This window comes from Nelusetta ayraudi, unplaced genomic scaffold, assembly GCF_046127955.1.
Source record: "Nelusetta ayraudi isolate G7.1 ecotype Tasmania unplaced genomic scaffold, CSIRO-AGI_Nayr_v1 ptg000011l, whole genome shotgun sequence".
Taxonomy (NCBI): domain Eukaryota; kingdom Metazoa; phylum Chordata; class Actinopteri; order Tetraodontiformes; family Monacanthidae; genus Nelusetta; species Nelusetta ayraudi.
The window spans coordinates 20,320,903-20,348,159 of record NW_027466061.1 but is presented as its reverse complement, the minus strand read 5'-3'; the positions used below and the strand labels follow the sequence as shown (position 1 = coordinate 20,348,159).

The 27,257-nt window shown below is 41.4% G+C and overlaps 3 protein-coding genes, 1 long non-coding RNA gene and 1 other non-coding gene across 7 annotated transcripts; 3 read left to right on the top strand and 2 right to left on the bottom strand.

Annotated features, from left to right (window-relative positions):
* Nucleotides 1-288: 288 nt before the first annotated feature.
* On the bottom strand, nucleotides 289-20,940 carry myom1a (myomesin 1a (skelemin)). 3 transcript variants are annotated; one of them, XM_076021810.1, is made up of 38 exons: nucleotides 20,797-20,939; nucleotides 18,456-18,666; nucleotides 15,793-15,933; nucleotides 15,455-15,644; nucleotides 15,202-15,359; nucleotides 15,020-15,112; nucleotides 14,775-14,863; nucleotides 14,181-14,225; nucleotides 13,590-13,751; nucleotides 13,327-13,488; nucleotides 12,705-12,846; nucleotides 12,341-12,540; nucleotides 12,180-12,236; nucleotides 11,864-11,988; nucleotides 11,506-11,689; nucleotides 11,136-11,310; nucleotides 10,556-10,677; nucleotides 9,404-9,600; nucleotides 9,119-9,245; nucleotides 8,321-8,505; nucleotides 8,126-8,240; nucleotides 7,798-7,954; nucleotides 7,567-7,673; nucleotides 7,180-7,224; nucleotides 6,386-6,522; nucleotides 6,166-6,310; nucleotides 5,840-5,899; nucleotides 5,698-5,765; nucleotides 5,495-5,620; nucleotides 4,187-4,291; nucleotides 3,849-3,936; nucleotides 3,698-3,736; nucleotides 2,561-2,666; nucleotides 1,942-2,105; nucleotides 1,797-1,833; nucleotides 1,525-1,547; nucleotides 1,018-1,073; nucleotides 289-871 (listed from the first exon to the last, which is right to left on the bottom strand). In XM_076021810.1, exons 2-38 carry the CDS (start codon nucleotides 18,614-18,616, stop codon nucleotides 617-619), a joined length of 4,548 nt encoding a protein of 1,515 aa, XP_075877925.1. In that variant the 5' UTR covers nucleotides 18,617-18,666; nucleotides 20,797-20,939; the 3' UTR covers nucleotides 289-616. The 3 variants fall into 3 exon arrangements, with proteins under 3 accessions (XP_075877925.1, XP_075877928.1, XP_075877927.1); XM_076021813.1 differs by lacking the exon at nucleotides 18,456-18,666 and having other exon boundaries at nucleotides 20,797-20,940; XM_076021812.1 differs by lacking the exon at nucleotides 4,187-4,291.
* On the top strand, nucleotides 3,389-8,445 carry LOC142885402 (uncharacterized). Its single transcript, XR_012926285.1, has 3 exons — nucleotides 3,389-3,501; nucleotides 8,084-8,255; nucleotides 8,359-8,445. It is a non-coding gene; the product is annotated as an uncharacterized LOC142885402 (long non-coding RNA).
* An 862-nt stretch (nucleotides 20,941-21,802) lies between the features above and the next one.
* Nucleotides 21,803-23,822, top strand: myl12.2 (myosin, light chain 12, genome duplicate 2). Its single transcript, XM_076021809.1, has 4 exons — nucleotides 21,803-21,940; nucleotides 22,458-22,667; nucleotides 22,895-23,056; nucleotides 23,179-23,822. The coding sequence occupies exons 2-4, from the start codon at nucleotides 22,484-22,486 to the stop codon at nucleotides 23,349-23,351; spliced, it is 519 nt and encodes a 172-aa protein (XP_075877924.1). The 5' UTR covers nucleotides 21,803-21,940; nucleotides 22,458-22,483; the 3' UTR covers nucleotides 23,352-23,822.
* Nucleotides 23,823-24,102: 280 nt separating this feature from the next.
* On the bottom strand, nucleotides 24,103-26,004 carry bag1 (BCL2 associated athanogene 1). The gene is made up of 7 exons (XM_076021808.1): nucleotides 25,876-26,004; nucleotides 25,487-25,615; nucleotides 25,309-25,391; nucleotides 25,061-25,174; nucleotides 24,864-24,971; nucleotides 24,728-24,790; nucleotides 24,103-24,648 (listed from the first exon to the last, which is right to left on the bottom strand). The coding sequence occupies exons 1-7, from the start codon at nucleotides 25,910-25,912 to the stop codon at nucleotides 24,559-24,561; spliced, it is 624 nt and encodes a 207-aa protein (XP_075877923.1). The 5' UTR covers nucleotides 25,913-26,004; the 3' UTR covers nucleotides 24,103-24,558.
* Nucleotides 26,005-26,729: 725 nt separating this feature from the next.
* On the top strand, nucleotides 26,730-26,821 carry trnar-ucu (transfer RNA arginine (anticodon UCU)). The gene is given in 2 exon segments: nucleotides 26,730-26,766; nucleotides 26,786-26,821. It is a non-coding gene; the product is annotated as a tRNA-Arg (tRNA).
* Nucleotides 26,822-27,257: the final 436 nt, after the last annotated feature.

Sequence of the window (27,257 nt, the reverse complement as noted above, 5' to 3'; positions counted from 1 at the left end):
AGCCTGGAGGGTTGCAAAATATAGAAGTTTTCCAGGTGAGATCTATTTAGGGGTTTACTGGACTCCTGCCAAGTCATCCGAAACCAGTCCTGCCTCTCTTAGCAAATGCAAAGATGAGTGAGAAAAATTAAAGGTAAATAACGTGCACGTACACAGGAGCACTTGAAATAGAGTGGCTGTTTATACATGGACACAGAGCTTTAGACGTTGTCAACAGGTTTTCAACAAAAACAAAAACTTGCTTAAAGAGTTTAAAATCACCAATTATAGTTACTTATAATGCTGTGACTTCATACCGTTTATAAAGTACCCATAATTTATCGACAATGTCTCGTCATGATAAATAATTATCTGGCCGACAGGTGCTAAAATTGACAAAAGACATCTTAAGCAAGCACACACACCTCTTTGTATCCCATTCATTGTTGGCATACATTAGCACTAATGCCCAAAGCTCTTTAGCCTAGCACATAAAAAGAGGCAGTAGGAAGCAGCTACATAGATCATGTATTTAAACCGCTCATGATCGCCGGCGTGTGCCGGGGCAAAATGCTTTGGAGAGGGGTTCTTCTCTGGGTCAATCATTGCTCTCCGTCATCCGTTCGCTTTAATTCCCCTACTCGGCCTCGTCTTCCTCTGGGTTATACACGCTGACAGTGAACTCGCCAGCCTCTGTGCCGTACTTGTTCTTGACTAGGAGGGCGTATTTGCCAGAGTCCACCGTGGAGACGGCAGCGATTGTGATGCTGGCAAACTTGCCGTGTTCGAACTTGAGGTTGTAGTGGTCGTCAGACACCAGCTCCTTTTCGTTCTTCGTCCAGCACACCTCAGGTACGGGATCGCCCCACACATTGCCAGTCAGGTTCAGGGACTAAAGTTTAAAATAAAATTTAAAAATTAAAAAAAAAAAAAAAGTTGTTGTAGTAAGATTTATGCATCTGTATAATATGGCTTTCAGAAATGACACAAACACCTTCTTGTTTTAAGAAAAACACAATGATGTATGTTCCTGTTTACCTTGCCCTGTTGGATTGCAACCACATCTGGCAGGCCACCAACAACACGTGCGCGATCTGTTCAGGAAGAGGAGTTAGTTCGCCAGCGAGAAAATGTCAGTCATCACGCAACATGCAAATCATTTCTCTTGCTGGCCTTCTGTCTGTCAGTCAGGGACGGAAGGTAGCAGAAGGAAACCAAACATCCACACGGAACTCTAATAACAGCCGTGTTGTGACGGCAAAAATCATGAAACCCTGAAAGGATCAACATACTTGGCTGCTATAGACACACAGAGGTCCAATATGGCCACATCCGTACAAATCAACCCATTTGTTGTAAAAAATATAATTATTAATAACAAATGACAGTGATTTTTTTCCAAACTAACATGATCCATGTTTATTTCTTCTTTTGTTACGCACTGGGCCTTTAAACCTGAAATGGCCTTTGAGGCCTGAAATGGTACGTGTCTTTTCTCAGAGTGATGCCTCTTGGGGAAAAAACAAAGATTAAGTAAGCACTTACTTCTCTCTGCGATTGCAGCTGCCCTGTAGAGGGGAAAGCAAACACTGTGAGAAGCATCTTAAAACGGGAGTACAGGCATAACCTTTTTTTCCTTCCAGGTTGCCCAATGTCAGGAAATGTATTAAGAGCCCCTTTAAATGGCCCGGCAAAGCACACAGGGTCTATTTCAGGTCTGTGATGACTGTTACTATTTATTTTTGTAACAATCCTCTTCAGGCAAAAAGCACAGCGTTACACAACAGAGACCCCGTCGGATGGGTTTGTTCACTTACTTGAGTCTCTGGAATTCTTCAAATGCCTCTTCCCATGCTGCAGGAGAAAGACACCTATTATTATCATCATTACTTGAATAAGCCCTGAAATAACCCGAGCTGCTAATGGGACTTTTAAAAAAAAAGCTTGAAAAGCTTCACCCACCCTGTCCAGACAGATCAAAGACTCTCTTTACACCGTCCTTGCCATCAAAGATGTCCATGGTATATTTGCCCTTGTCCTTCTCAGTGGGTTCATTGATCTGAAGCCACAGCTGCTCTCCTGTGACCCCGGACTTAACTCTCTCTGAGGCGGCGATCTTAGCATCTCTGAAGGAGAAAAAGAGCAGCACACGCGATCAGTTAATTCTGGATAATTTACGGGGGAAGGTCACGGTGAGGAGAGCAAGTAAGAAAAACAAATTAAGAAGAGTCAGAAGCCTCAGAGAAACTGTTTTTTATTTAAATAAAAATCTGATTTATTGCACAACTTTGTAAACTTCCTTTGTAAACCACCTTAAAGCACTGTTTTTGAAGCATGAAGCCTTATAGCAAGTTAAAAGTGTAGACTAGAAGTGTTAATAAAGGTTAATAACAGGATAATAACAGCTAAAACAGTTACAGAATATTTTGACAGGCAAAACAGCCAATGCTGTTGCTCCTAAGCCAAAGCACAGAAGCACACTTTCAATAAGGTTTTGTTCAAACAATGAATTTATATCCAGTGTGTTTGTTTACCAGACCCAAATCCCAACTATGGAAGTGTTCTGGTTGACTTTACTTACTTGTGGAGCCAACCAACACGCTGCTCCTCATGGTAATAGGTAACATTGGAGTAGAGGATGATGCCATGTTCGGTACTGAGCACCTGGACTGCTGAGGAGGAGTTAGCTGTGGGCAAAAGATGTAGAAAAAAAATTTAAAAATCAGCTGCATGCCTGGGAAACCACAACACCATGTCATGTTTCATCTCAGTGGTTTTCAAGGCCCAGTGTGTCACTGGAGGTTACAACCGCATTACTTAAAAAAATATATAATCGTTCTTGAATATGTTACAAAATGACTGTCACCGGATGTTATTATTTTAATATTTATGAATTTTCAGAGACCTCAAAATACATACAGCCGTGTTTTTCCTCTCTGACAGCTTCGGATTATGCGAAGGGATTTCTCAACTTCACTCATTTAAAAAAATATTTGCTGACGTCGAATGGAATAGGATTTAGCAGTGGGATGCTGTTACCTCATTACAAAATCCAAGCGCATTGTGGAAGATGTACTTTATGGTCTATGTACACTTTCAAGGAGCACAGACTTTGCTTTAAACACAGTTATACACCTTTTAAAGCTCTTGCAGGCCGCATACAATTATGTGGCGGATCAGTTAGACTGTGGGCTTTAGGTTTGTCACATGATTTACGTGACTCTCATCCATCATCACACCGCACCACGGTAGGAAATTATCTAAATGTGAAAACAAACTTCACATCTCTCCAAGAGAAGTGTGATGTCACCATCTTAACCAGAAGACTGGTGTTTCAGCTTCGTTCCACCAACAGATGTGCCCTCCGTGGGGGCCCTGGGGCATCACTTATTTTTAGGCAGAACACAAAGGGAGTTCTGTCAATGGGCATTCAAAGTCATTAATATTTTATTTAATTTTTTTTCTCCAACAGATGGCACCCCAGGCAACTGCCTGTCCCTCCTATGCCAAGACCTGGTTCTGGTTCATTCATCTTTTAAATGTACATAGAGAGTGAATCTACTTTGAAGGATTTTGTCTGACCAGAAATTTTGTGATTTCACCCCTGACATCACAGCTCATAAAAGAAACATCATGAGAGCCAGTGTGACATAAGAAAAGAGAAAGCTTCCCTAAACATCACATACTAGGCCTTTAATTATTTCCTTATCTGACTTACCAATAACGCTGAAGAGCTCATTCATAACAGCCTGGTATCCTGGGTGGAAAGATGAACAACAGTTAGCTCAATACTCACTTACATCTCTTCTTGTTGCAAGACCAGCAGCATTCTTATCTAGCGCAGTTTTCCACTGGTGAAGAAACTGTACCTGCATCAGTCAGATTGAAGGTGCTCTTATCTTTGCCTCTGTCGTCCCTCAGGAAGACCTCATAAATACCCATATCACTCTTGGAGATCTGGAAATTCAATTTAAAAGCAACTTTAGTGTCAATGAGAAGTCAACTGATGGGCTTCCACTCTACACAAAGGGGGGTACATCATTAGGACAAATAACAGACAGTACGAAAGCCAGACACAGACCAACTAAACCCAAAAGGCAAGCTTTTCTGGGATGCATTGAATGAAAACATGGGAAAGTGTGAGACATGGAGGACACATGGAGAAATTATGGATGGAGACTTATGGAAGCACAGATTATGTCCAGACTTTGGCTCTTGGTGGTGGTGGAACTTCCTCAGCAGGTCGCTTTTTGCCTTCTTTTTCTTTTCTCTTTCTTTCTGTTTCTTTTTCTTTCTCCTGCTTATTAACCCACTGTAAATTAGACAGATAAGCAAGTTAATGCAGATGCGAGTGACAGGAGTGGCAGTGAGCAGACTGCCCCTCCTTTGCACATGCGATGACACCGAGCGCCTCTCTCTTCACGACCAGTGGTCCTACAGTTCAGCAGCGATCAGCTGCAATATTAGAACCACTGGGACACGGTAGATGACTCAGTCTTGGCTACGGCACAATGTTCAAGTGCACGTCCCTTCCTCCAGCTAATCAAGCTGATTCGATTTCACCATCGTTTCTTTCACTTGCCTTTTTTTTTAATGTTGTGGTTTATTCATCCCTCCCAAAAATTGTAATTTTACCCATTCACTAATCCTGTCACTCAAGTGACATTTCCTAATCCACACAACTGTTCTCAAGATCTGAACAGGGAAGGAACGCCACCCAATGACAGGACATGATCATTGCCAAGGACTCAAACATTAAATAAACAACAACAAAAAATGTCTCCACATTGCCTGTGTGGTCTTATCCAAGTGTCACGAAGACTTTGCAGTCCAGTCCGTCCGACTTGCCAAATATAATAAGAGCTCCAGTCAACATTACAGTGGATATTCTAGCTAAAAACATGGTATTAATGTCACGTATTCAACTGGGACACTTTGATGATGCCGCCGGATTAGCGTGGAGACGACTCTTTTCTTTTGTTGTTTATGTAAGCTTGAGTACAAGGCAAACTGTCCGCTTCTGTTGATGCTGTGGTAGTTTTAACAGTTTGAAACAGTGGCCAGAGAAGCTAAATAAAATGTGGGTTTGCAAGTGAAACGTATGAATTCCTCACACAGTAAACCCACATATTGTATTTACAGCATATGTGGCTCAATGTTGTGGATCAGGACACCCAAACACTAATATCTAACGACTTCAAAGTAAATGTGAAAAGGCAAAAATGGAGATCCGGTTCAACCTGAATCTTCTATTCTCATTCCAGCGTACACGACATGCTGACGTACTGACTCCTGCAGTACTCCAGCATCACTCGGGAACGTGAATATTTCTGAACGCGTTTCATCATTTATGGCTGTTTTTTCAGAGAGGGCTGGTTGGAAGCGCAGCATCTAGTCTAGGTCTACAGCGGAAGCGCAGCTGTGACGGCAGAATCGCTTTTAGCTTTTTTGTTCTCTCTCTTCCTCGTGAGCTCACAACTCCTAACAAAGTGCAGCCTCAGTCTAATGGGCTGACCTTTCCGATGTTAAAGGTCAGCTCGCCATCCTGCTTCTCGATTTTCTTGCCGTCCTCGTCATCCTCAGCAATTTCAATGCTGTCCTTAGACCAGATGATCTCAGTCTCAGCTCTGACATTTCCAATCTGCAGTGGGAAACAACATTAGCGACGATCCGTCTTTTAAAATGCATTAAATACAGTGTAAATATCTACAGTCTTACCTTGCATCTCAAGAGTACGTCACATTCTGGTGTAACAGTGAAGTCGAGGTACTTGACAAAGTGAGGGCCTGTACATAGTAAGGAGAAATTGTTAGACGCACTGCTGTAAGTCTAAGTTATGTAAAGACATTTGATCCAGTACCTTGTTTTCTGACCCATTCTGATCTCTCAAATTCAGATTTCTTCTGAAGCTCCCTGAATTCTGGAATGCAGAAAAGGCCATTAACAGATGAGACACCACAGTTCTAGAACATGCTGTAATTTTTTTCCCCACAACGGAAAGGTAGCAAGAGGCAGGGAATCAGATCATCATAGGCCGAAATAATACAGACGAAAAAGAGTCAAGAAAAGGCTTCTGCTGCCCCTCAGTGGAATAAAATGTTACAGCAAGCAACAGTAATTTGCCTATGAAAGCCTCATCTGTGCCTCAATTAGATTGAATATAGACAAAAAATATATATATCTTACCGTCTCCAATGAGCACCAGACTGGTTGCGCCCTTTGCCTTGCCGTCCACCAGGTTAAAGGTGAAAGTTCCCTCGTCAGTGACCTCCAGAGAGTCCATAAACATCTCAATGATGCCGGTCGACTGATCAAAGTTCATCGTGTATTTCTGGAGGGAGAAAGAAGAGAGTGAGGAGGAGACACTCGGGAGTGTGTGACAATAGGAGTCATTTTAAATTCCTACCTTTCCGTGAGACAGGATGACATCGTTGAAGACATACTCCACTTGACAGGCTGAGGTGCATTTCTCCACCTGGGTCCAGAATCGAACGCGTCCTTTTTCCAGCAGCTCCATGGCCATTTCATTCTTGAAGGGAATAACTGGAGACGCACACAAATGTTTCTTCAAATTTTCTTGCAGTCAGTACAATTCAGGTGATCATACCAATCTCTAACAGTACTTTCTGCCCCAACAGATAGGGCGGAATTTACTGGTAAATCATAGAATTTAAATGTATTTTCTGGGCTCTAAATTATCATCATCAAACAAAAACCAGGCAACTTGACCTGGGTGGAGCCCTGCCTTCGCCCAAAGACAACTAAGATAGGCTGCAGCAAACTTCTGCGACTGAGTGCAGGAGGAAGCGGGTATAGAAGAAGGTTGAAAAAGTAAAAACCATTGCGTATTACACTTGTATGACACATCCAACTCAAGAACATAAATAAAAAATGGTGCATTGCATACGATATAAATGTACTCTTTAAAAAATAGTATAATTATTTTTTAAAAAAAATCTAGATAAAACATAAATCCTTGTGGGCAAAAAAGTAATGTGACAGGAAAAAAATGGACCAGAAAATGCATCAAGGGAACTTGAGGAAACAAGATGCAAAATCATCTTTTCATTTTAATCAATCAAATGTGTACCAAGGCACTGTTGTGTCAGATAACCAGCTAAATTCTACTTTCAAATTCTTAAAAAAATCTTTGTAAGAGGAAAGGAAACTGTGCTAGCGGTGATGCGTGTGTGATATTACCAGGGAACTTCTTGTCATAGCTGATGTCCAGGAGACGTTTGATGCCTGCCAGGGAGGAAGAAAAGACAGCAGAGTTATTGCCTTGACCTTTGCAAAACCCTCTGGCATTAACTCTGCGTTTACAAGCTCTTTCCTGCTTTTCATATGATTTAGACTCCGAGGGACATGATATTATTAAAGCGTTCATTTATACCCTATGTCAAGTCCAACACTGAATGCTAAAACAACTTGCAGGTATAAAATGATGGTGCTGTCTGAGTAACAGGCCGGGGCCCACACAGCCTTTCAGAGGGTTGCTGCACATTCAGCACTGACTTCACCTACAAGAAAAAAAACAAGCAGATCGAGTTTCAGCGGCAGAGATGCCGGGACTGCGGGACGACTGACCCTCCTCGGTGAGTGTGTAGCTGGAGGACACGCCTTCAGTGTTGGTGACCACACAGGAGAAGATGCCCAGATCCTCCATGGAGAGACTGTTGAAAATAGCTCTGGACCTGAAGCATGAGAACAGTGCACAAAGTCAATGGTGTGATTGTAGGGTTTTAAGAGTTAATCGACAGCCGGACTCAATGGCTGGAAGTCGTTTGAGAGGGCGAACGTGGCGGCGAGGACACTCACTTGCTCCCTTCGTTGATGATAGTCAGGCGGGATGTGTCTGTGATCGTTTGGTAATTCTTGGACCAGATGAACTCGGAGCCCTCACTCATCTCGGAGCACTCAAACACCATGGAGATCACACCGTCGTCGTCCACGTCCACATAAATCTCCTTGGTTCCTGTGAAAAGGACAGTGACACTGAATGTGTTTCTATTGCGAAGGAAAGAATTGAGTGCAAAAAAATCAAAGAGAATGACAACTCTAATGACAATAGTCATTAACGTAGCGGACATCTCTTAATTTTCAGGAGCGCAAAGAAAACCTGGAAGGACACAGCAACGAGTCTTACCCGGGCAAGTCTGGGCCAGGACTGGACCCAAGACTGCGGAAGTCTGTCCAACTCCAGCCAGATTTTGGGCACGGACGCGGAAGACGTAGGCAGTGCCAGGTTTGAGCCCCTTCACCTGAAATCAAGACAGGTGAAGCTGATAACCGAGCCTGCGGTTTGACACGAGTCATCAAAACAGGTTTCCATCCCCAGCACCTTTATGTATTGCGTCCTATTGGCTTTCTCGTGAACAGCCTTCCAGCATCCCGACCCTGCAGACGCCTCCTTGACGTCCACGTAGTAGCCACTGACAGGGGTGCGGCCATTGAATGCAGGGGGCTTCCACAGCAACACCACAGAGGAGTCCCGGACCTCCAGCACATGGAGGCCCACAGGAGCACCTGGCAGGGAAAAGATGGCAGATAAATATGGGGGGAAGTGCTGGGAGTCAGTTTGACCAGGAGCAATGTTTATTTCTGCAATCAACTTGGAACAACCAATAGAACCACAAACCCCTATGAGATTCTATTTACCAATTAAAAAAATATAGCCGCTGTTTTTTGTTCAATTAAATGCAATTTTTTTTAAACAATCTGAATGGAGAATTTACTGGGACAAAAAAGGTGTTCCTGCAGAATTATTGCATTGATGAAGGTTATTTTTAATATCCGTAATTAACCACATTAGGAACAATCTATATAATACATCGGCCTTATTATAACAATGAATAAAGGGTTCAAGTTTTTGGTTATGTGTTATGTGAGACATAGTTTGTCTTTCTTGTTTTTTAACCACTGATGGATCTGAACAACCCATGTGTGATTCAGTCTTACCCGTACCCGATTGCTAAAAAATGTAATTGTATTGTATTGTATTGAAAGGTAAAACTATGTTATGTCACAGAAAGAAAAATAACAATATATTATCAATAATTGAGAGTTAGTCTTATTTTAACTAAATAAGCCATCATTATAATTGTTCATGATCGTATTTGAAGAACGCTGCCTTGCACACCTGGTACAGTAATGGTCCACTCCTTGCACTCCAAAGCAGCACTGTGCAGAGATGTCTCACTCACACCTGCCATGTTCATAGCGCGAACTTGGAACTGGTAGAAGACATTCTCCTTGAGGTCCTCGGCCTAGAGGCAAGGCGTATAGGCAGGGTGGAACATTCGACTCCATAAACTCATTTGAATGTCATAATTTTATTACTTCACAACAGAAAGCAATACTGTGATTGGTAAGGAAGACTTTATTTTTAAAATGGGAAATTAAACCTTTTCGGGTTCAAACTTACTTTATAGGAGGTGGTAGTCACGGCCTGGTGGTTCATTTCGTGCCACTTCCCAACTACGTCTCCCTTCACAGTCCTGTAGTCGACAAAATATCCCCTGATGTCGGCTCCTCCATCTTTAGCTGGTGCACTCCAGCCCAGCACCATGTAATCCTTGAGGGCCTCCAGAAGAGTCACACCAGTTGGCTTTCCAGGGACGGCTGCAAAGAAAGTAGATAAATCAGTTGGAAAATACCCCAATCTTTGATCAGGAGGGTCACCTGCACATATTTCAACACTGAAAATCACTTCAAACCGAAGGAACATATGGTCCAACGTTAAGTGTCCCTTTGCAGTTAACTTACTTGTATGAATACATTGTGAATACAGCTACACACGCTACATGCTTCAGACATGCGAGCAACACACACCTCTGAAAGTCTTTGTATCAAAACTGTACTTACACTCCGAGGCAGAAGCAGGGTAACTTTCAAGCTACAACAGTCTCTCCGATAGCCAGTTGAGACTCTCACTAGGTTCATGCTCTTTAGAACACAATGTTTTAGCCTGTCTCTCGGCCATGCACCACGGAGCCCCCCTAAGGAGTTATTGAAAGCAAAAGAGAACTCAAGCAAAACACATATATACAGGAACCTGCACCTGAATGCAATGTGAAACAATCATTTTTAAAGGTGGTTTTAAAGCTTGTTGTTTTGAGACTGAAGAACTGCAGATGAGTGTAGTGACATCCAGTGGTAGTGGTGAGTATGAAAGGCACACACATGCAACTATCCCAAATGGGAACATGAACCACTTGTAGTCACTAAAGCGATACATTTCCCCATATGCCAGCCTTTCCAGAATGAGAATAATGATTTTTGTTGTGTAGGAAGGGAGACGAGGTTGGAAAGTTAACAAGGGTCATGAAATAAAGATGAGGCCCAGAGGCAAAGGGTAAAGGTCTAGTAGGTGGGTAGGTCATATGCATGGAATCGCTGAGCCATGCAAATCAAGAGCAGGTGATACTGGATGGAAAATACTAATGTGGATGCTAAGCAGTCATTCCCTGGACAAATAGACATTCCCACAAGAATGGAGCACAGACGGGAGGGTATGACTTGAATGCCACGACCAGAGGAACCAATGGAGGGAATAAGGAGACACAAGGAGACTCACAGATGGCGGCTTGCACAACCACGGCATCAGAGTCAGTGGAGCTCAGGCTGTATCCAGCAGCGTTGACCGCCTTCACTCTAAACACATAGTTTACTCCAGTGGTCAGGCCGTGGCACACAAACCTGCAGACGGTGGAAAGAGAAAAATCTCATGTGACCCCCTTCACTTAAGTATCTGTAATACCAACAATGAGAATTACAACAAAGATGTTCTATTTGTTTTGCACAAATCTGCTGAATAGTGGTGCCAGCAAGAGTAGAGGATGTATCAAACTGGTCACATAATAGTGATAAGTGGGACCGATAATGGCTTCCATCAACCTAGACTTCACTTGTTTAGTGACTTAATTATTGCACCACATTCAACACTAAAACTAGCTCCACAAATAACTGATTCAAATCAAATGAAGTGACTAATTTCTTTATGTAAAAGAATCAAACCAAAATAACTTAACCTGATATAATAGACTTACAGTTGAAAGGATACTTTTTACATATGGTTTTAATGTCCTTGCACCAGTTAAATTCTCATGCTAGTGGGCTATTATTTGGAATGTGTAACCGGTTTGTACTGTGCATACCTGGTCTGCTTGACAGGTTTGTTGTTGCACGGCATCCACACGTCAGTGCCCACCTCACTGCATTCAATATAGTAACCAACCAGTTGTTTAACTTCCTTCGAAGCCCCCCAAATGACCACCACTGACGTGTCGGTGTTCCTGATGGCCACTAGGTTGCCAGGGGTAGAGGGCAGGTCTGTTGAGGTGGAAAGAGAGATAGAAAGGCAGGAAAAAGTATTTTCATTGGATTGGAATCAGACAGGAGGCAAAAAAGTAAGAAAATCAGAAGTAACACTGATAGATGAAACAATGCAATAGCTGTAGACTTCATACATTACAACCCTTGCCACCCCAATAAACTTTAGGATAGAATCAAAAATTAAAGACCCACCTAATTTATCTCCGACTGTGATCTCCTCTGTGGCTACAGAGGCCTCACTCACACCAGCGGAGTTGCAGCAGCGCACACGGAAGCTGTAGGATCGGTCCTCGGCAAGGTCGAACAGGGCAAAGCGAGGAGACTTTACCGGCATCCCAGTGTTCACTCTCTGCCAGGTGTCTGTGCCTGAAATACACTGTGATCCAGAGTGACGTGTCAGAGAGACAGCAGTAAAATCACACGCTAGCAATATCTAATGCTGCTTAATATCAATCAAAGGTCAGAAACTTAAAAGAGAGAAAATGAGAAAATGATGAGAAAATGATGTCCCTGCCTTGGATCAAATACAAAAAACTGTTGGTTTTCCAACCTTCTCAATGTAGTACATGACTCCTTCATGTCCTCTCTGGACTGGAGGCTTCCAGGCTAGCACCACGTAGCTCTTGGTGGCCTCTGTCACCACAACATCAGAGGGGTCTCCAGGGACAACACCCACTAGAGGGGATGACACATTGATCAAAGGTTCTGCTCTCACTAACAAAATAATGTAGATTTGTTATTGTTTGTTTGTTTGTTTTGTTTTTTTGCCTTTTCCTTTTTTTGTTTATGACTGTCAACACAAGTTAAACACGTTCTATCAGGGGCAGCGGTTGGTGGGTGGGGGGGACAGCCTGAAGCTGCTGTACCTGTGGAATCCTCCTCTGTGAACTTGATAATTCCAGTCCAAGGGGCTGAAGGGCCAGCTGTGCCACGGACAACACAAACAGAAAAAAAAAAAGTTATCAAGAAAATTGCAGTCGTTGGCTTTGTTCACGTAGCAGCAGGTGGCACCGGTGCGGCCCTTCACCTCGGAGGCGAGCTCTGTCTGACGGATCCATGGCCACCACAGCCTCGGACACACGGGAAGCCCGGCTCACACCCGCTTTGTTCAGGGCCCGCACCCTGAAGACGTAGGACCGCCCCTCCACCAACCCAGTGACTGGGAAGCGGGCATACTTCACCGGGACGTCATTGCACTGGGCCCAGTGGTGCGTGCCCACCTCACACCTGCCAGACACATCCCATTTATGCGATGAATAAAGGTCTTTTCCCACAGTTATGACTGTAAGGAAGAAGGCTTGGCTAGCAGTGGGGACGGCCAGGATGTGCACAAGGGATGACAGCGAATGTGTAAGACAGCCATTCGGACGACACGCTGAGGCAACATGAACCTGTCGATGTAGTATCCCAGGATTTGGCTGCTGCCCTCCACTGCCGGCTGCTTCCAGGTGACCACCACATAGTCTTTGTTGGCATCGTGACAGCGCACATCGAGAGGAGCCACGGGGACTCCCTCCACTTCCACTTCGGCATCTGGAGGGAAAAGAGCAGCACAGTGGGTTATGGGTGTTGCTAATTTAGGCTGCGCTACATGCTCACCTTCTACTTTCTGACCTACTTATACTTTTACACAGTGCAGCGTGTGGCACTTGGGCCATTAAGACACACTCAATTCTATTGACATTAGAAAGAGCCATTCCTTGATCCTCGTTGTTGGTGTGGTTGCTTTCATTATTTTTCATTTTATGCTTAACCTGAAGGAATGTGCTCCAGCGATCACCACTCTGGTGACATTATCGTCCTACAGACAGATATAGAAGCAACATTCCACAGAGGGAACCAAACCCCTCAGAGCGTTACGGCATTTAAAGACACAGCAGAAGTTAAATCCTATCTAAACACACCTTTGTATGCGTATACCTGTAGCATTTTTATAAATAAAATCAAAGAAAAACAGTACTCGTTTAAAGCCGTACAATTCTGCTAGATGTTGAAGTCCTCTTCAAGCCTCACCTCTGACAAACACATAAGCAGAGTAGGTGTCAAAGCCAGACTTGGTGTTGACACGCAGGGTGTAAAGGCCCTCGTCCTCCTTGTTGAGGTGGACGAGGGTGAGCGTGGCCCGTTCACCAGACCAGTGTGTGTGAACCCATTTAGAGGGCTTCAAAGGGACAGCTACAAGAGTCAAAGAGAAAAGAAAGATATTTGGGAGAAGGGATTTGAGGATTAACCTGAGTTGATTGTAGGTATTTCTTATTTTCTTCTGTGTTACTTACAGTTTCTGCACCAGATGACTTCAGGCTGGTAGTTCTTAACGTTGGGGTAGACGATGACAGTGCATCCCAGACTCAGTGTCTCACCCTCAGCGCCAAAGGCCACCTCGAATTTGTCAAGGATGGTCGTCTCAAAGGTAACGCCATGCTCAGAGCAAAAACCGTCTGCAAAAGAGAGCAAAATGAACATCACAGTAAAAACTGACAGATCACGTTTGCCAGTATTCTCACTAGTTAGTTTGTGCCATGCTGTATGTTTAATTTTGTGCACTCTCATTTTTTAATATAGTGAAATATGATTTTGTTTGTTTTCTACTATTCTCATGCTGACTAGAATAACAACAAAACTCATTTGAATGTTATTAATTATAAGTAATTATTGTCCTAACCTGCCAACTGTCAACTTCCAAAAAAAACTACAATTGTGCACTGTTTAAGCATCAGATCATGGTGAGTGCTTTGATGTAAGACATGCTTTGTTTCTGATTCCTGTTGTTCTGTCTTGTTCTATGTGTAAAAGCTCTACGATGTGCAATGTTAAAATGGTATTTCAGCTGATTAAACAAAGAGTCAAAATCGGTGGAAGCTACTCACGTGGTTTGAGAGGCAGCGGACCTGCTTCTTCAAACTCCTGGAACCCTAAACGTTGAGATATTTTTTGTTCTTATATGACTAACAAAAAACATCAATATCAAACGTCACTTCAAAGAACAAGAATGAGGTTTCTGAATGTGTTGTACTACAGCCATAGCGAGGCTACACAACTGTAGCAGTGAACTAGTAGCTTCATTTTACGTGTTTCATCACAAAATCCATCCAACAGTTTATTTATTACATACTATACTATCAAGCAAAACATTCTTTAAAAGCATAACTCAAAAACAATAAACAAATAGGATACAATTTATGAGTTCCAAGATGATTTAAGGGCTTTTAATAAACAATACTGATAAAATATACACATGTAAAACAGGCTTTTCAAAAGGACGACAAATAGTTCTTTCATGATAGCAGTTTACATATAATTTGCAATATTAGGAATTTTAGCAATAACACTCAAATACACAATTTCTACCTGTTAAAGAATATTTCCACTTGAGTAGCCAGTAGTAGTAGGAGCAGTAAATACTAGCTAGTTTTCCTACAGAACAATATCTGAATTGCATATGAGCTGGTGCAGTTACCTACTTTTGACAACAACAGTCGCCACAGAAGAGGCTTCCCCTTTTATGTTGAGGGCTGAGGCACGATACTGGGCCGTGTCGATGAAATCGCAGCTGAAAATGAAAGGCACGGGCATGAGGAATGACCACGGTCTCATCTAATAACTATATTCAGCATGAGGAGTCACAGTGAAGCAGCGTGTGCCCTTCTTCTATTTCTACAGCGTATAAGTGCTTAGGCCTAACAGGGAGAGTTAAACGATTACCTACTTCTTGATCTCCAGGGAGTGCATGTTGTAATTGCTCTCTGCAGTGTATTTCTCAGGGTGGGCCTTGGCATCGATCAGCACGTTGTTCTTGTACCTTAAAGAAGGAGGAAAGACAGCGGGCTTATTTTGCTTTGGATCTTCGGAGCGTCCGATCGATGCTGGTGGATTTGGAGAACATCTCACCAGACAACCCTGGGTTTGGGCCACCCAGCTACGGTGCAGTGCAGCTTCAGAGTGTTGCCTTCCCAGATTGTCTGCCCACGGGGCTTGACGATAAACTCCGGAGGGTGTGTCAGGCTGTCCGGGTTCATTTTCTTGCGGAACTCGGACCACTCTTCCATCTGCATTTAGAGGGTGAAGACTGTTGCCATGGACTTCGATTGAAAGTGAAAATGTACAATAATGATGAATCCTCATTAGACTCGATGGGCTTTACCGTCTTGTTTAGTTCAATTCGTTCTGCAGACTCTCGGATGTGCGTTGTCCTGGTTTTCTTCTCAACCTTGACCTCCATCACCTCCTTGGCCTCCCTGACAAAGAGGTTCCTCATGGCCACATAGTTGATCCCCTCCTCTGTGGTGTCCGTCTCGTCCTGGGCCTCGATCAAACCGCGAACAACATCGTGGCTGAAGCAGAGATACACAACAACAACAATAACAACTTATGAAGGCTCTTCTCACAGTAAGGGAAAGGAAATGATCACACCCAAGATTTGAGTTGAGTTGATTTGGTTACGAGTAACAATCCTATTGGGGGTTCCCCCCCATCACTCACCTGGCTCTGAATACGGGGACCACATAACCGATAACTTCCTTGTCCTTTTCCATTGCCAGGTAGGTGCGCTTGGCTCTCTTGGGCAGCGGGCTCAGTTTTAACACCTCTTGACCCTTTTCAGTCTTCACTGTGGTCTTCTGGCTGAAATTGATATAGATGGACATCACTTTCACTGCATACACCAGTAAAGGCCAAAAACACTCTGAATGAACAGGTTTTCTTCTGTTATGTAAGAGTGACCAAAATCCATTTATATTGACATAAAATGATTTGCATAAATGAAGAATGAGCTTCTTACTTCAACAAAGGTCACTGATCATTTTCAGATTTCACATTTTCAAATGATTTGTTGGATATCTCCTACTGACTCGGAATAACATGAAAGCATCCTAAAACATTCTGATGACTACTAATGGTTGGACGCAGTAAAAGTAACCCTATGCTCCTCAATATTATTAGAGCTTGGAAATGTAAGCTAAAGGCAAAGTAAAACCCTCAAACCGTGTTGTGACAAAGCTTCCTGAAATATCTATCATGTCGGTGTCTGACAATGGTGCATTGTTTAAGATCTTGGTTTGAATTCATAATTTATATTGTAAACATTAACTAGTGCGAGAACTCTGTCTGAATTGGGAGTTTGACAGGACATTGATAATTTGATCCTAATACAATTATAATTTCCAGCTTGTCAAAACTAATACCAGCCTTATTCTTATTGTTCCAAGAACACAGAGAACATGAACATTTTCACTCAAAAAAGGTTGCGGGCCAAGGAGCCAAACCTGCAACCAGCTTACCATCATCATCACTGGAACAAACAGAAGAGTGCTATTCAAACACACAACACTGGTATTCACAACGAAACATTTATGATGGGCCACAGTCCAACTTTGTGAAAGGAAATAATCTATTTCTATTTCTGTCCAACTTTTTGGAGCCAAACTCACATCCGCTTCCTGACTCTCTATTGTCAGAGATAATAAATACTGGAGGGGAAAGGTTCATTTTCAAACTGTGCCTCCACCTCTAATCTCTGTGAAGTCTCGACCCGTCTGTTCTGTTCGCTTCGTGGAGCGCATGGCATTTTTTACCTTTGATAGACTCAATTTCACACCGGCGAGGTGGGATCAGGCTGGTGAAGACACAGCGGAGGCAGATTGAGTCAGTATAAATAGAATCTAGAGGGTTTCTTTTCCTCACTGCTGACTCATCAGGCTTTGGTTCATTGTGTGAAAAGTAAAAGGTGCAAAAAGTTTTACTGCTGATAAATGCATTTATTTTCTAATAAGCTGAGAAACTACTTGTGATATTTTAATAGAATAGAAATAGAAAACATTTTAAATCTCTTTCACACATTCAGTACACTACACAATAGAGTTGTGCGCATTTCACAAGGAGAATAACGCAACCGCTCGCGAGTTATTAACTATTTAACATCAGTAAAAGCCAGTGTACATTTGACAGCAGCTTTATGATTCATATTCAGCGCTCTTACAGTTGGACTAATGCTAACATGTCACGTCCTGCCTGCAGAAATAGCTTTGCGGACAAGAATATATCTGGCAGCCCTTCACTACAGCTGAAATTCCTTCCCTGACCCGATTTAAAAGAGTTCCCACAAGTGCACAGTGACCGTCCGCATGAAGGACAAACACATGCTGACCCTCACACACTTGCAAGTGCTTCTGACACAGTGGAACATTTTCTGTGTGACAACGGCAGGCTTGTTTTGTTGTTAAACCACCTTTGCACCTCACTAAAACTAGACTTCAGGGATAATTTAGAACTGAGCCTCTGAATAGTCTGAGGTGTTTGGTAACCAAAGCAAGAAGAAAAGGTTTAGGGCACCTTTGAAATTTAAAAAAGAAGAATTGTTCCGTCAACAGCAGCTCCCCTATGAATAATCTTTCAATTTTGTTTAATCGGTTGGACAATGAGTTGTTTTGATCATTCAAATTGCAAGGTTTGTCTGTCATTAAAACAGAAACCTGTTGGGATATTAAAACTGTCATTATAATTGCTGATGATCCCTCATTAATTAAAATCATTAACAAATGATTTTATGATCTTTAATATATCAAATTAAAATGAATCTTACATGAATGCAAAATTGTATATCGGTGCTAACACAACCGGAGTGTTTTCATGGTCTCAAGTGCTAAATCATGATTTAGAGACACAGCATCTTAAAATAGGTTTATCACAGGGCCATAGGTTGAGTGATAACCGAACATAAATGAGTTGACCCGTAGCTTTGCCAAAGGAGATGCACATTAGCAATACATCTGCACTGGTTTGCAGGCTGCTGTGCAAAATCTGTGCATATAGGTAGATGAGGACAAAAGGGAAGACTGAGGACTCTTTCTAAAAATACACTTGATGCTGCTTGTCTTGTTTTCCTGGAATATGAACATCTTCATGGCCGAGCCAGAGTATACTGTTGCATATTTAAAATGGCTTCGCTTGAATGCTTTCATCAAGGCCGCAAAAGTGAACACTTAAACTCAAAACAAAAGTCAGTCATACTTCCACTAGATAGATAGATAGATAGATAGATAGATAGATAGATAGATAGATAGATAGATAGATAGATAGATAGATAGATAGATAGATAGATAGAATTCTTTCAGAATCCTCACTTCATTCCACTCCCATCCTCTTACCGACGAGTGGTGCTGGTCTTGACGGTGGTGAACGACTGCTTGCTAACAGACGACTTGGAGCTGAGGTAACAGCTGCTCTCATAGTGATGCTGCTGCTGCTGCTGCTGCTGCTCCTGCCGTTGATGCTGCAGCTTCTGCGACACTTGTAAAGATGCTGACATCCTGACGGCCACTCCGAGCACTTACAGTATCGGGCTTTATCTTATCGGCTCTGTAAATCAATCCTATCGTTATTATTGCCACATGATACCGTTAGTGTCGCTTACTTCAGGGCATGTTGGGATGAAGTTGGTTATTATGAATGATGGTTAAGATGAATTTGTTATTTTTGCTTTGTGTGAGCAGCTTAAGCATTAGCAAAGGTTAGGATTTACTTTTATTATGTCGAAAAAGGAAGGGATATTACATTTTGGCAGCAGCAGTGGTTTAAGCTTGCAATGCAGCTGGAGTGCTAAGATTTCAAGGCTGAAATCTTACGCATCCATCTTGAAAAGATATTCACACAGTTTTAGCAGTGAAGCAATCAAACCATTGCGTGTTCTGGTTTGACTGGGATAAAGGCAACTAAAGTAGGTTTTCTTAGGAAACTGAAGAAGACCAGTAAAGAAATTAGGGTTGATGCTACAGTACTGATAGTTGACCGCATTTTCACTTTAAAACAAACAAATAAACAAACATGCAAACAAACAAACAAACATAGAGCTTCAAGATGTATTTGCTCTGCTAAATGGTTGGCTCTTGGAGGAGTGACACACTATGGCACATCATGGCTTGGTGGGTATGTCAAGAGTTATCCTCACACCAAACAGTTAAGAGTCATGGTGACACCGACTTGCTCAGCAAGCTGTCAACATATTTGACTGATCTGCTTCATACATGACAAACAAAGGGCTCTTTCAATTAGGGTTTTCTCTCCCTCTGGGCCTTTCCTTTCCAAACAATTGCTCTGGAGATGAGAGATAGACACATGAAATAAATTCTAATAGATTGGAAAGCTTTGCATCAGGTGACATCTTAGCTGAGCAGCAGTTAGGTTTTGGTATATTTTAAAGATAATGTGTCCAGGTGGAACTGTGATGAAATGATGAATGTTCAATGAATTTTTTTTTTTTTAACTTGATAATACAGATGACTACACCTAGGTCGTCATCCCGTATATATGAATTATTTCGAGTTACATTGTTTATTTTATACGTACAATTTGCTAAATTGTAAATTTGTTTCAATAAGCCAATGTTCCCAAACAGCATGTACACTTTTATTTGGGAATACAAATGTACATGATGTGAATAACTTGTAACAGAGGGTTTGGTTTAACACTCCATTGTTAAACCCATATTCAGGTCATTATTTTTCCATCCCACATTCAAGTGCAGCAGACTGATATACTTAATCACAGGGGAAATATACTCTGCAACTCCAGAAACCAGTGTATTTGGCCTTCTGTTTTCATCCTTTCATCTTTTATCTGTGCAAATACACTAAAGGTCTCAGCTTCTTGCACAAACTGATGCTTTGTTACGAGACACCCACAATGCAGTTACAGAGAGCGGAACAAACAACTGACTGTGAGTGTTGTAATTACGATATCTAGGTCTGATATCAGATCTATCAGTGCCCTTTGTGACATCACAAATGTGGAGCAAGCGGCGGGATGGAAGGATGTTCATCGTTAGGACAGCAACACAAACTAGTGTGCCACAATAATAAACAAACTGATGCAGTGAATTTAAATAACATGTGCCCTCCAATAAATGAGCTAAGCAGAATCTGGTTGAAGACTGTTGCACGGGACAGTTTGTAAATACGCCTTCCAATTTAACCCCAAATCAAAAACCTGAGCTAGTCCCCCTGAGTCCAAACTCTGACCATGTGACTAGAGTAAACACAGCACATAAGGGACTAACAAAGATCTGCACTATAAGGGTGGTATTAAAATGTTCTGGTAGCCATGGCGTCCCCTTCAACAGCACCTCCAGAAGTGGCTATTTGTCACTCACACTGCAAACGGTTAATTGAATAAGTCTCTAGAGAGCTTTGGCAAGGATTTGAGAAGCCATATTCAAAGGTAAAGCAAGTATGAAAAAGCTGATTAGTTCCGACTTTAAGATTAAATTTGACTCCATGCATGCTAATGGAGAAAAATAAAAATAAAAACATTGTTAAAAAGAATGACTTAAAGTGACAACACAGCTTTGAAACAGAAATACAAATTGTCTAACAGGCAAGAAGTCATGAATTACAAATGTATGGTTTTACATGGAACAAATGACCTTAACCAAACTAACAAGGTTCAGAGACATATTTTCATTCCAAAGAATATTTTGGACATGTAACTCACCACAGCTATGAATTTACCAATCCACAAAAGCTGACGGGGGGGAAAAGACTTTAATTCCAAACGTGGCTAAAGCAAGATCAGATCCGGGAAAGCAGCAGGGTGAGGGGCAGTGGGCAGGACGGCGGTCCACAGAACAAAAATAATGCTGCCACTCGGCAGAATGCACAAGACACCGTCACGACCTTTTAAGGCTGGGGCAGCTTTAAATTTAGCCCACGAGGAGGGGCCCGTGAAGCCGAGGAGCCTCGGCTGGGCCTGAACTCTGCGGTGGGCACCACTTGGTTCGGATGAGGGGTGCGTTGTGTTTTGGCGACATTTGTAAAAGACCTAGCTGTGGTATACCGGACTGCACTTGAAAAAAATGGACCGATAATTTTACCTAAATTATTTTACATATTTACCGATTTCGATACGTGAATTTTTCAGGCACACTGCCTCTTGAAACAGTGACGGGGCTGTAACCAAAGTGGCGAAAAACGCGATTTGAATATTAATTAATTAATTAATTAATTAATTAATATTTCTTTATTGTCATTGAACATTGAACATGCCAATGAAATTTTTCGTTGCAGCTCCCGTGTGCAAAAAGTAAGAAAAGAAAATAGCAACAAATACAATAAATAAAACAGGATAATAAGAAGATATTTCTCCCATAATTAACACGTTAATTTGACTTGGAACACACTGTTTTCATCTGTTAAGCAACACATTTAGAGAGTTAGACAACAGTATATGTTAACATTGGTGGGGAAATTTCCGTCATAAGAATCATTGGAATGTGCTTGACAAGGCATGTTCGACAGATGGTGGGTTACTGCTGCCGTCTACTGGTAGCTTCGGTAAATCGACGACGTTTACAGTGTTGATACAAATAACGGCACATTGATTGATACAATATCAAAAATGAAACATATGTATTTCAGTCGATAGTTTTAGATTTTTTAAAAAAAAATGTATTCGCCCGGTATATATATAGACGACAACTTGGAACATTCCAGGTCGCCAGCTCCCTCCAGGTCCACTGTGATTGGTCAATTAGGGAAACAGGAAATAAAAACATCCATGGTCCCTCCTCGTTATTCTTTGGATGCTCTGATAGCAGCTTGTGCAAACTCTTGGAAACAAGGGTTGCATTAACATTTTGGTAAGTTGGTTTTTTTTTCTTCTTCTTCTTCTTGTTGTGATGAGTAGTCCGAGGTCGTCTAAAGTGAATCGGTATGTATGGGATGTAACAAAACTTACCTGATCAGTTGTTATTTAGGTCAACACTTGGCTAACGTTAGCTAAGTGACGCGACAGAGACGTTCACTTGTTAACTCGTACACCTGTGATATTGCTTAACCGTATGTCGTGCTTCAGAGTCATATAATTAATTTGACTGTCACCGCTTTACTTTATTCTTGTCAGCTAATGCTAATGTGCCACCAGCTAATGACCGTCAGTAAAGTAGAGAAAATGTAAATTATTTTGCAAATAGGATCAAAGCATGTAATACAACATACTTGAGAAGGTCACAAGATCATGATTCTTGCAGTAATTAATCACAAAATAAATGTCATCAAATATGTTAACCTAATGGTCTAATATTCATTCAACATCAGTAATACTCTTGCTTAGTTTTGAACACTAGATGAAGAGCTCTATATAATCTATGTTCACAGGAGAGGGGGACCCACCAACTGCCAACATGTCGAGCAAAAGGGCCAAGGGGAAAAACACCAAGAAGCGTCCTCAGCGGGCCACCTCCAATGTGTTTGCCATGTTTGACCAGTCTCAAATTCAGGAGTTCAAGGAGGCTTTCAACATGATTGACCAAAACAGAGACGGTTTTATTGACAAAGAAGATCTTCATGACATGCTGGCCTCATTAGGTAAAACTACAGTTTAGTCTGAAATCTACATTAATGAGACAGTTCTTTTGGTTTTTGTTTTTTAAACTATATCACAATCCCAGTTTGTTCAAGTATAGTATTAATTCAATATGGGTCAAAGAAAAACAAGTGGACACAAAACTATTTTAAAATTTAAAGATAAATATTGCTTGTTGTATTTCCATTTGTCACATGGGTAGTATATTGTCCTTTCTCTTCATTTCCAGGTAAGAACCCCACAGATGAGTACTTGGAGGCGATGATGAATGAAGCACCAGGCCCGATCAACTTCACCATGTTTCTGACCATGTTTGGGGAGAAGCTGAACGGGACTGATCCTGAGGATGTGATACGCAACGCCTTTGCCTGCTTTGATGAAGAGGGGACCGGTGAGTATAATGAGCACTGACCTTCATGATGACATGTCCTGTTGTTTTCTGACACGTGGCTAGGAAAGTAGGAAGATGGTTTACCACCATGGTGCGGGAATTAAGCATGTCCACCTCCACAGGTGTGATCCAGGAGGAGTACCTGCGGGAGCTGCTGACTACGATGGGTGACCGGTTCACAGACGAAGAAGTTGACGAGCTCTTCAGGGAGGCGCCCATTGACAAGAAAGGCAACTTCAACTATGTAGCTTTCACACGCATATTAAAGCACGGTGCAAAGGACAAAGACGATTAGAGGTGGAAGTGGCTCTAGATGAGGTTTATCCTCCCCTTGGTGTCTCTTTTAATGAGATTCCATTGAGAATCATATGACGGATGACATGATCATATGACTCATGGCAAGCTTCACTGTGCTGTAGCTCACTGAAGTTCATGTATTTAAGCTGCTTCTTTGACCAAAACTGACTCTCCCCCCTCCTCCAACCTCTCAACCCCTACTTTCTAAGCTCATTTGCACAAAAGTGAATTCCCCACTGTTGGGTCTTTGAGACAGTTAATGTATTTAAAACAAAATGATGCTGAATGAGTTATGCTGGAAATAAAGTAAAACACAGTATCTTCTTTGTTTACTGATTCATCTGTTATCTATGTATTACTTAACAGAACAATCAAGTTTTAATTCCTGTGTTAAGCGCTTTCAAAATTAAATGTATTTCAGTAGCAGTAAAGTTTAAACCAACTCAATAAAACATTAAAACAAAATGAATCCAATGGTCCCATATTAAGAAAATGATATGTTCCCTGAGCAGATGATATACCTGGCGCCTGTCGGGGAATTCTACCTCTACACTCTGCCAGGTAAGGAACAAAACCCCCTGCCATGTGCTCATTACACCCTCTGAGAACACCTAGTTAATGAATCACTTAGGGAAACCAAGTATCAGCAGAAAGATGAGATTCCAAACAAAGATGCAAAACAGGGCCTTTTTAAGGCTAAAAGTGTAACTCCCAGGATTTCAGTAGTACTCAAAATCATTGCAAGCAGATAACATTTAAAATCATTACTTTAATGTTTACTTGAAACTTGTATACAAACTACTAAATGGAACACATCACACGTTAAGTGAGACGTGAGATGGAAAGATTCATGACAACTTTGCTGCATGATAACCCATTTGTAAAAGAACCGTGATTAGGTACTGGTGTTTGAATTAATTTCTGACCTCAAATAATTTAATAGGTATTTGGATCCCTCAAGGAGATGTACATGCTGATCTAAGCACCTCAGATTCCCTCACAGTGTGACCGGAGTTCATTACAGAATACACATTCATTTTACACACAAATGTATCCCAATTGTCCTCACAATCTCTGTAAAAAGATGTGTTGCTTTTGTTGCACATCACTTCAAAAACAAAGAAGGAGCAGCTTCACTGATGTTTTTGGACATTTTGCAGTTGCTCACAGAGCATTATAAAGCACACAAGATTAGGAGACTAGAATTAATCTGCCAGGGCAAGATTCTTAGACTGAATCTTCGAAAGATGATCTGATATACAAGCCTCAATCTTGTCACACTGTGCCAGGAAGCCCTATGATGAGAAAATTATTTCACTTTTTAATCATATTCTATTCGATGTACAAACTTTGAAAATTTTTAAAAGGGCTTACCTGAACTGTCTTTACAAGTCCTTTTTTCTTAATTCTGCAGTCGCTGAAGTTTTCAGGCAAGCTCTGTAAAAAATAAGGTTAAAGATATAGATTTTCAACAATGTTAAGAGGAAACAGATGAACGTAAATTGATTACCATAGCATCAATCTGCTCCAGGATCTTCATAAACTGTTCGGCTGCTACTTTCACTCTGTGGTCAAGTTTTCCCAGTGCCTCTGCCTGGAGATCTTTTGCCAAGAAGCCCTGAATATGGAATAAGCCACCATTTGAATTTTTTTTTTTTTTTATCAAGAGTGGAACTTGCAGAAAAATTGTCATAACTAGCTACTTACATTCTTAAGGCCATTCAACTCTCCATCAACTTTCTCCAGCTTCTTTGCCGTTTGCTCCACAGTTTTCTCGATGTCTTTTAACTTCTTAAGTTCTGCTTCTTCCTCCGGACTGTTCTGTTTGAAGATGGTTGTCAATATTTTATAAAATTAGAATAAGAAATCAACTTCATTGGCAAAGTCGGTGCACAAAAAAAGGACCTTGACTATGTGCAATGAAACTGAAGACACACATTTTTTAAAGACCTTACCCGCTTTCCAATCATCATGAGCTTGCAGCCTTCTTTCACACCATAGGTGGACAGACTCTCTTCCATGTCCTTCAATGACTTTCCTGCAATTCAATAATGAATACAGAATGGTTAAGACTGACAGACTTAAAATTAAAATTGAAAAGTCAACATTAAAAAAGCCACATCACAAGTCTACCTTTAAAGATAATTTTCTGCGAGTTTTGTGGAACTCCAGTCGCTTTCGTGAGAGCATCTGACAGGTCCTTGACAGTAGGGCTCTGAGCATCGTCTTGGCCAGTTAGGGTGATGTTGTGTTTCGTGGATCCTATGTTGGGAAATCAGAATTACAAGTGAAAGCCGTTAAATAGAGCCCTTTATTCAGCATTTTCAACACATCTAAATATGTGGCTACATATATACAGACTAAAAGCGCCAATGAACGGAGTTTCTTGTGAATTAATCGCAATGTAATTCAGCTGTTAGCAAATCATCCCCGAGCTAACTATAAATAGCCATTCTATATCATTCAATTTATGACTTCTGAATACGAGATTTAAATCGGACTCCACACAAGAATCTCATTACCGTATGCAACTGTCACTGTTAATGTCGGCTCTGACATGTTGATTTTAGTATCCTTAAATTACAGCATGTATCCCACTGCTAGTAGCAATCTGTAGTGGATTGCTAATTACTTCCGGTTCAGATTCCGCAAACCGGAAGCAAATCCCTTGAGCAACACTTACTTTCGTACTAGTTTTTTAACGTATATATTTACGCGACGAGTCAAAACACACCCAAGCCGACATACCTTGTCAAACTTGTGTGGTGTTCTTTATTATTATTTGTTTTGTTTTGTTTTTTGTTTCAATCATTTTTAAACTTCTAAAATCGCATTTAGTACACGGAATCCTTAGCGGAACGCTTCATAGTACTATCCCGTCTATTTAGGATGAGTTTCAAGACACTGAGTGTTCAAATATCGCCTGTGCTTCTTACGAATACTTTCTCCTTTTATATTATTTCAATCAATTTATGAAGTTGACAGTGCACACATTCAACTTATTCCTTCGTGTCAAAGAACCCTAAGACACGCCTGTAAAAGTTTTTTTTATTTTAAAATCAGAGTTCAAAAAGTGCTGAAAACATTATGTAGAGCTTGAACAGGGGAAAACGAGCCACAACTACTAAACCTTTATTCGGTCGTATCGCACCAGAAACCGTTTAGAGCACGCCCCCCTTCCTCGAAGTCTACGTCGTCAGACGGTCTGAAAGTTGTATAAGCTCATTCTTTCAGCACATTAACCACGCTAAAGCGAATAAATAACAATTAGGTATCTAAAGAAAGAAGGAACATTAGATGCGATAAAAGTTACCAGTCTTTCTGGAAACGGGTTTGTTAGTTTCTTCAACCAGTTCTGCACTTCCATATTTTAGCCGGCTCTGTGGCGCAATGGATAGCGCATTGGACTTCTAGTCAAACACTTGAGGAGTGATTCAAAGGTTGTGGGTTCGAGTCCCACCAGAGTCGCATTTTGGATACAAAAAAACAGTACTCTCACCCTCTCATTGACGTTGAACTCCTGTTTGTTTGCGTTTTGGAAATTGTTGATTTTGTTTTGTTTTTTTTTATTTACACATTGTTATTGTAAATTAGTTATTCAAAAAACGAGCTACCAATACTCACTTTGAATTATGCGTACACACACTTGGATAAACAGGATAAACAGGATAAACATTTAGTACTCACTAGTACATAACAGTATCTATGAAGGGCAGTTGTGATGTGAACTTTTTTTAACTGACTGTACTTCAATGCTGATGCACAGAGAATCAGCAAAGGTATTCAACTTTTTCCTAGTGGTGTGCTCAATCCTATAAATTAAATAATAAAGTCTCCAACTGTGTACGAAGAAGTCAGTTTTTTATGTACAGCATAAAAACCTGTTGATCAGTAAACACAGTTT

Coding starts and splice junctions, on each gene's coding strand:
- myom1a (XM_076021810.1), bottom strand. CDS start 18,616: ATGTCAGCATCTTTACAAGTGTCGCAGAAGCTGCAGCATCAACGGCAG. Junction 8,506..9,118: donor GTGGACCATTACTGTACCAG/GTGTGCAAGGCA, acceptor TTTCCCTGCCAG/GTGCTCCTGTGGGCCTCCAT. Junction 4,292..5,494: donor TGACCTTTAACATCGGAAAG/GTCAGCCCATTA, acceptor TCTAATTTACAG/TGGGTTAATAAGCAGGAGAA.
- myl12.2 (XM_076021809.1), top strand. CDS start 22,484: ATGTCGAGCAAAAGGGCCAAGGGGAAAAACACCAAGAAGCGTCCTCAG. Junction 22,668..22,894: donor TGACATGCTGGCCTCATTAG/GTAAAACTACAG, acceptor CTTCATTTCCAG/GTAAGAACCCCACAGATGAG. Junction 23,057..23,178: donor CTTTGATGAAGAGGGGACCG/GTGAGTATAATG, acceptor CCACCTCCACAG/GTGTGATCCAGGAGGAGTAC.
- bag1 (XM_076021808.1), bottom strand. CDS start 25,912: ATGTCAGAGCCGACATTAACAGTGACAGTTGCATACG. Junction 25,392..25,486: donor GCAGAAAATTATCTTTAAAG/GTAGACTTGTGA, acceptor ATTGAATTGCAG/GAAAGTCATTGAAGGACATG. Junction 24,972..25,060: donor AGTTGAATGGCCTTAAGAAT/GTAAGTAGCTAG, acceptor TTCCATATTCAG/GGCTTCTTGGCAAAAGATCT.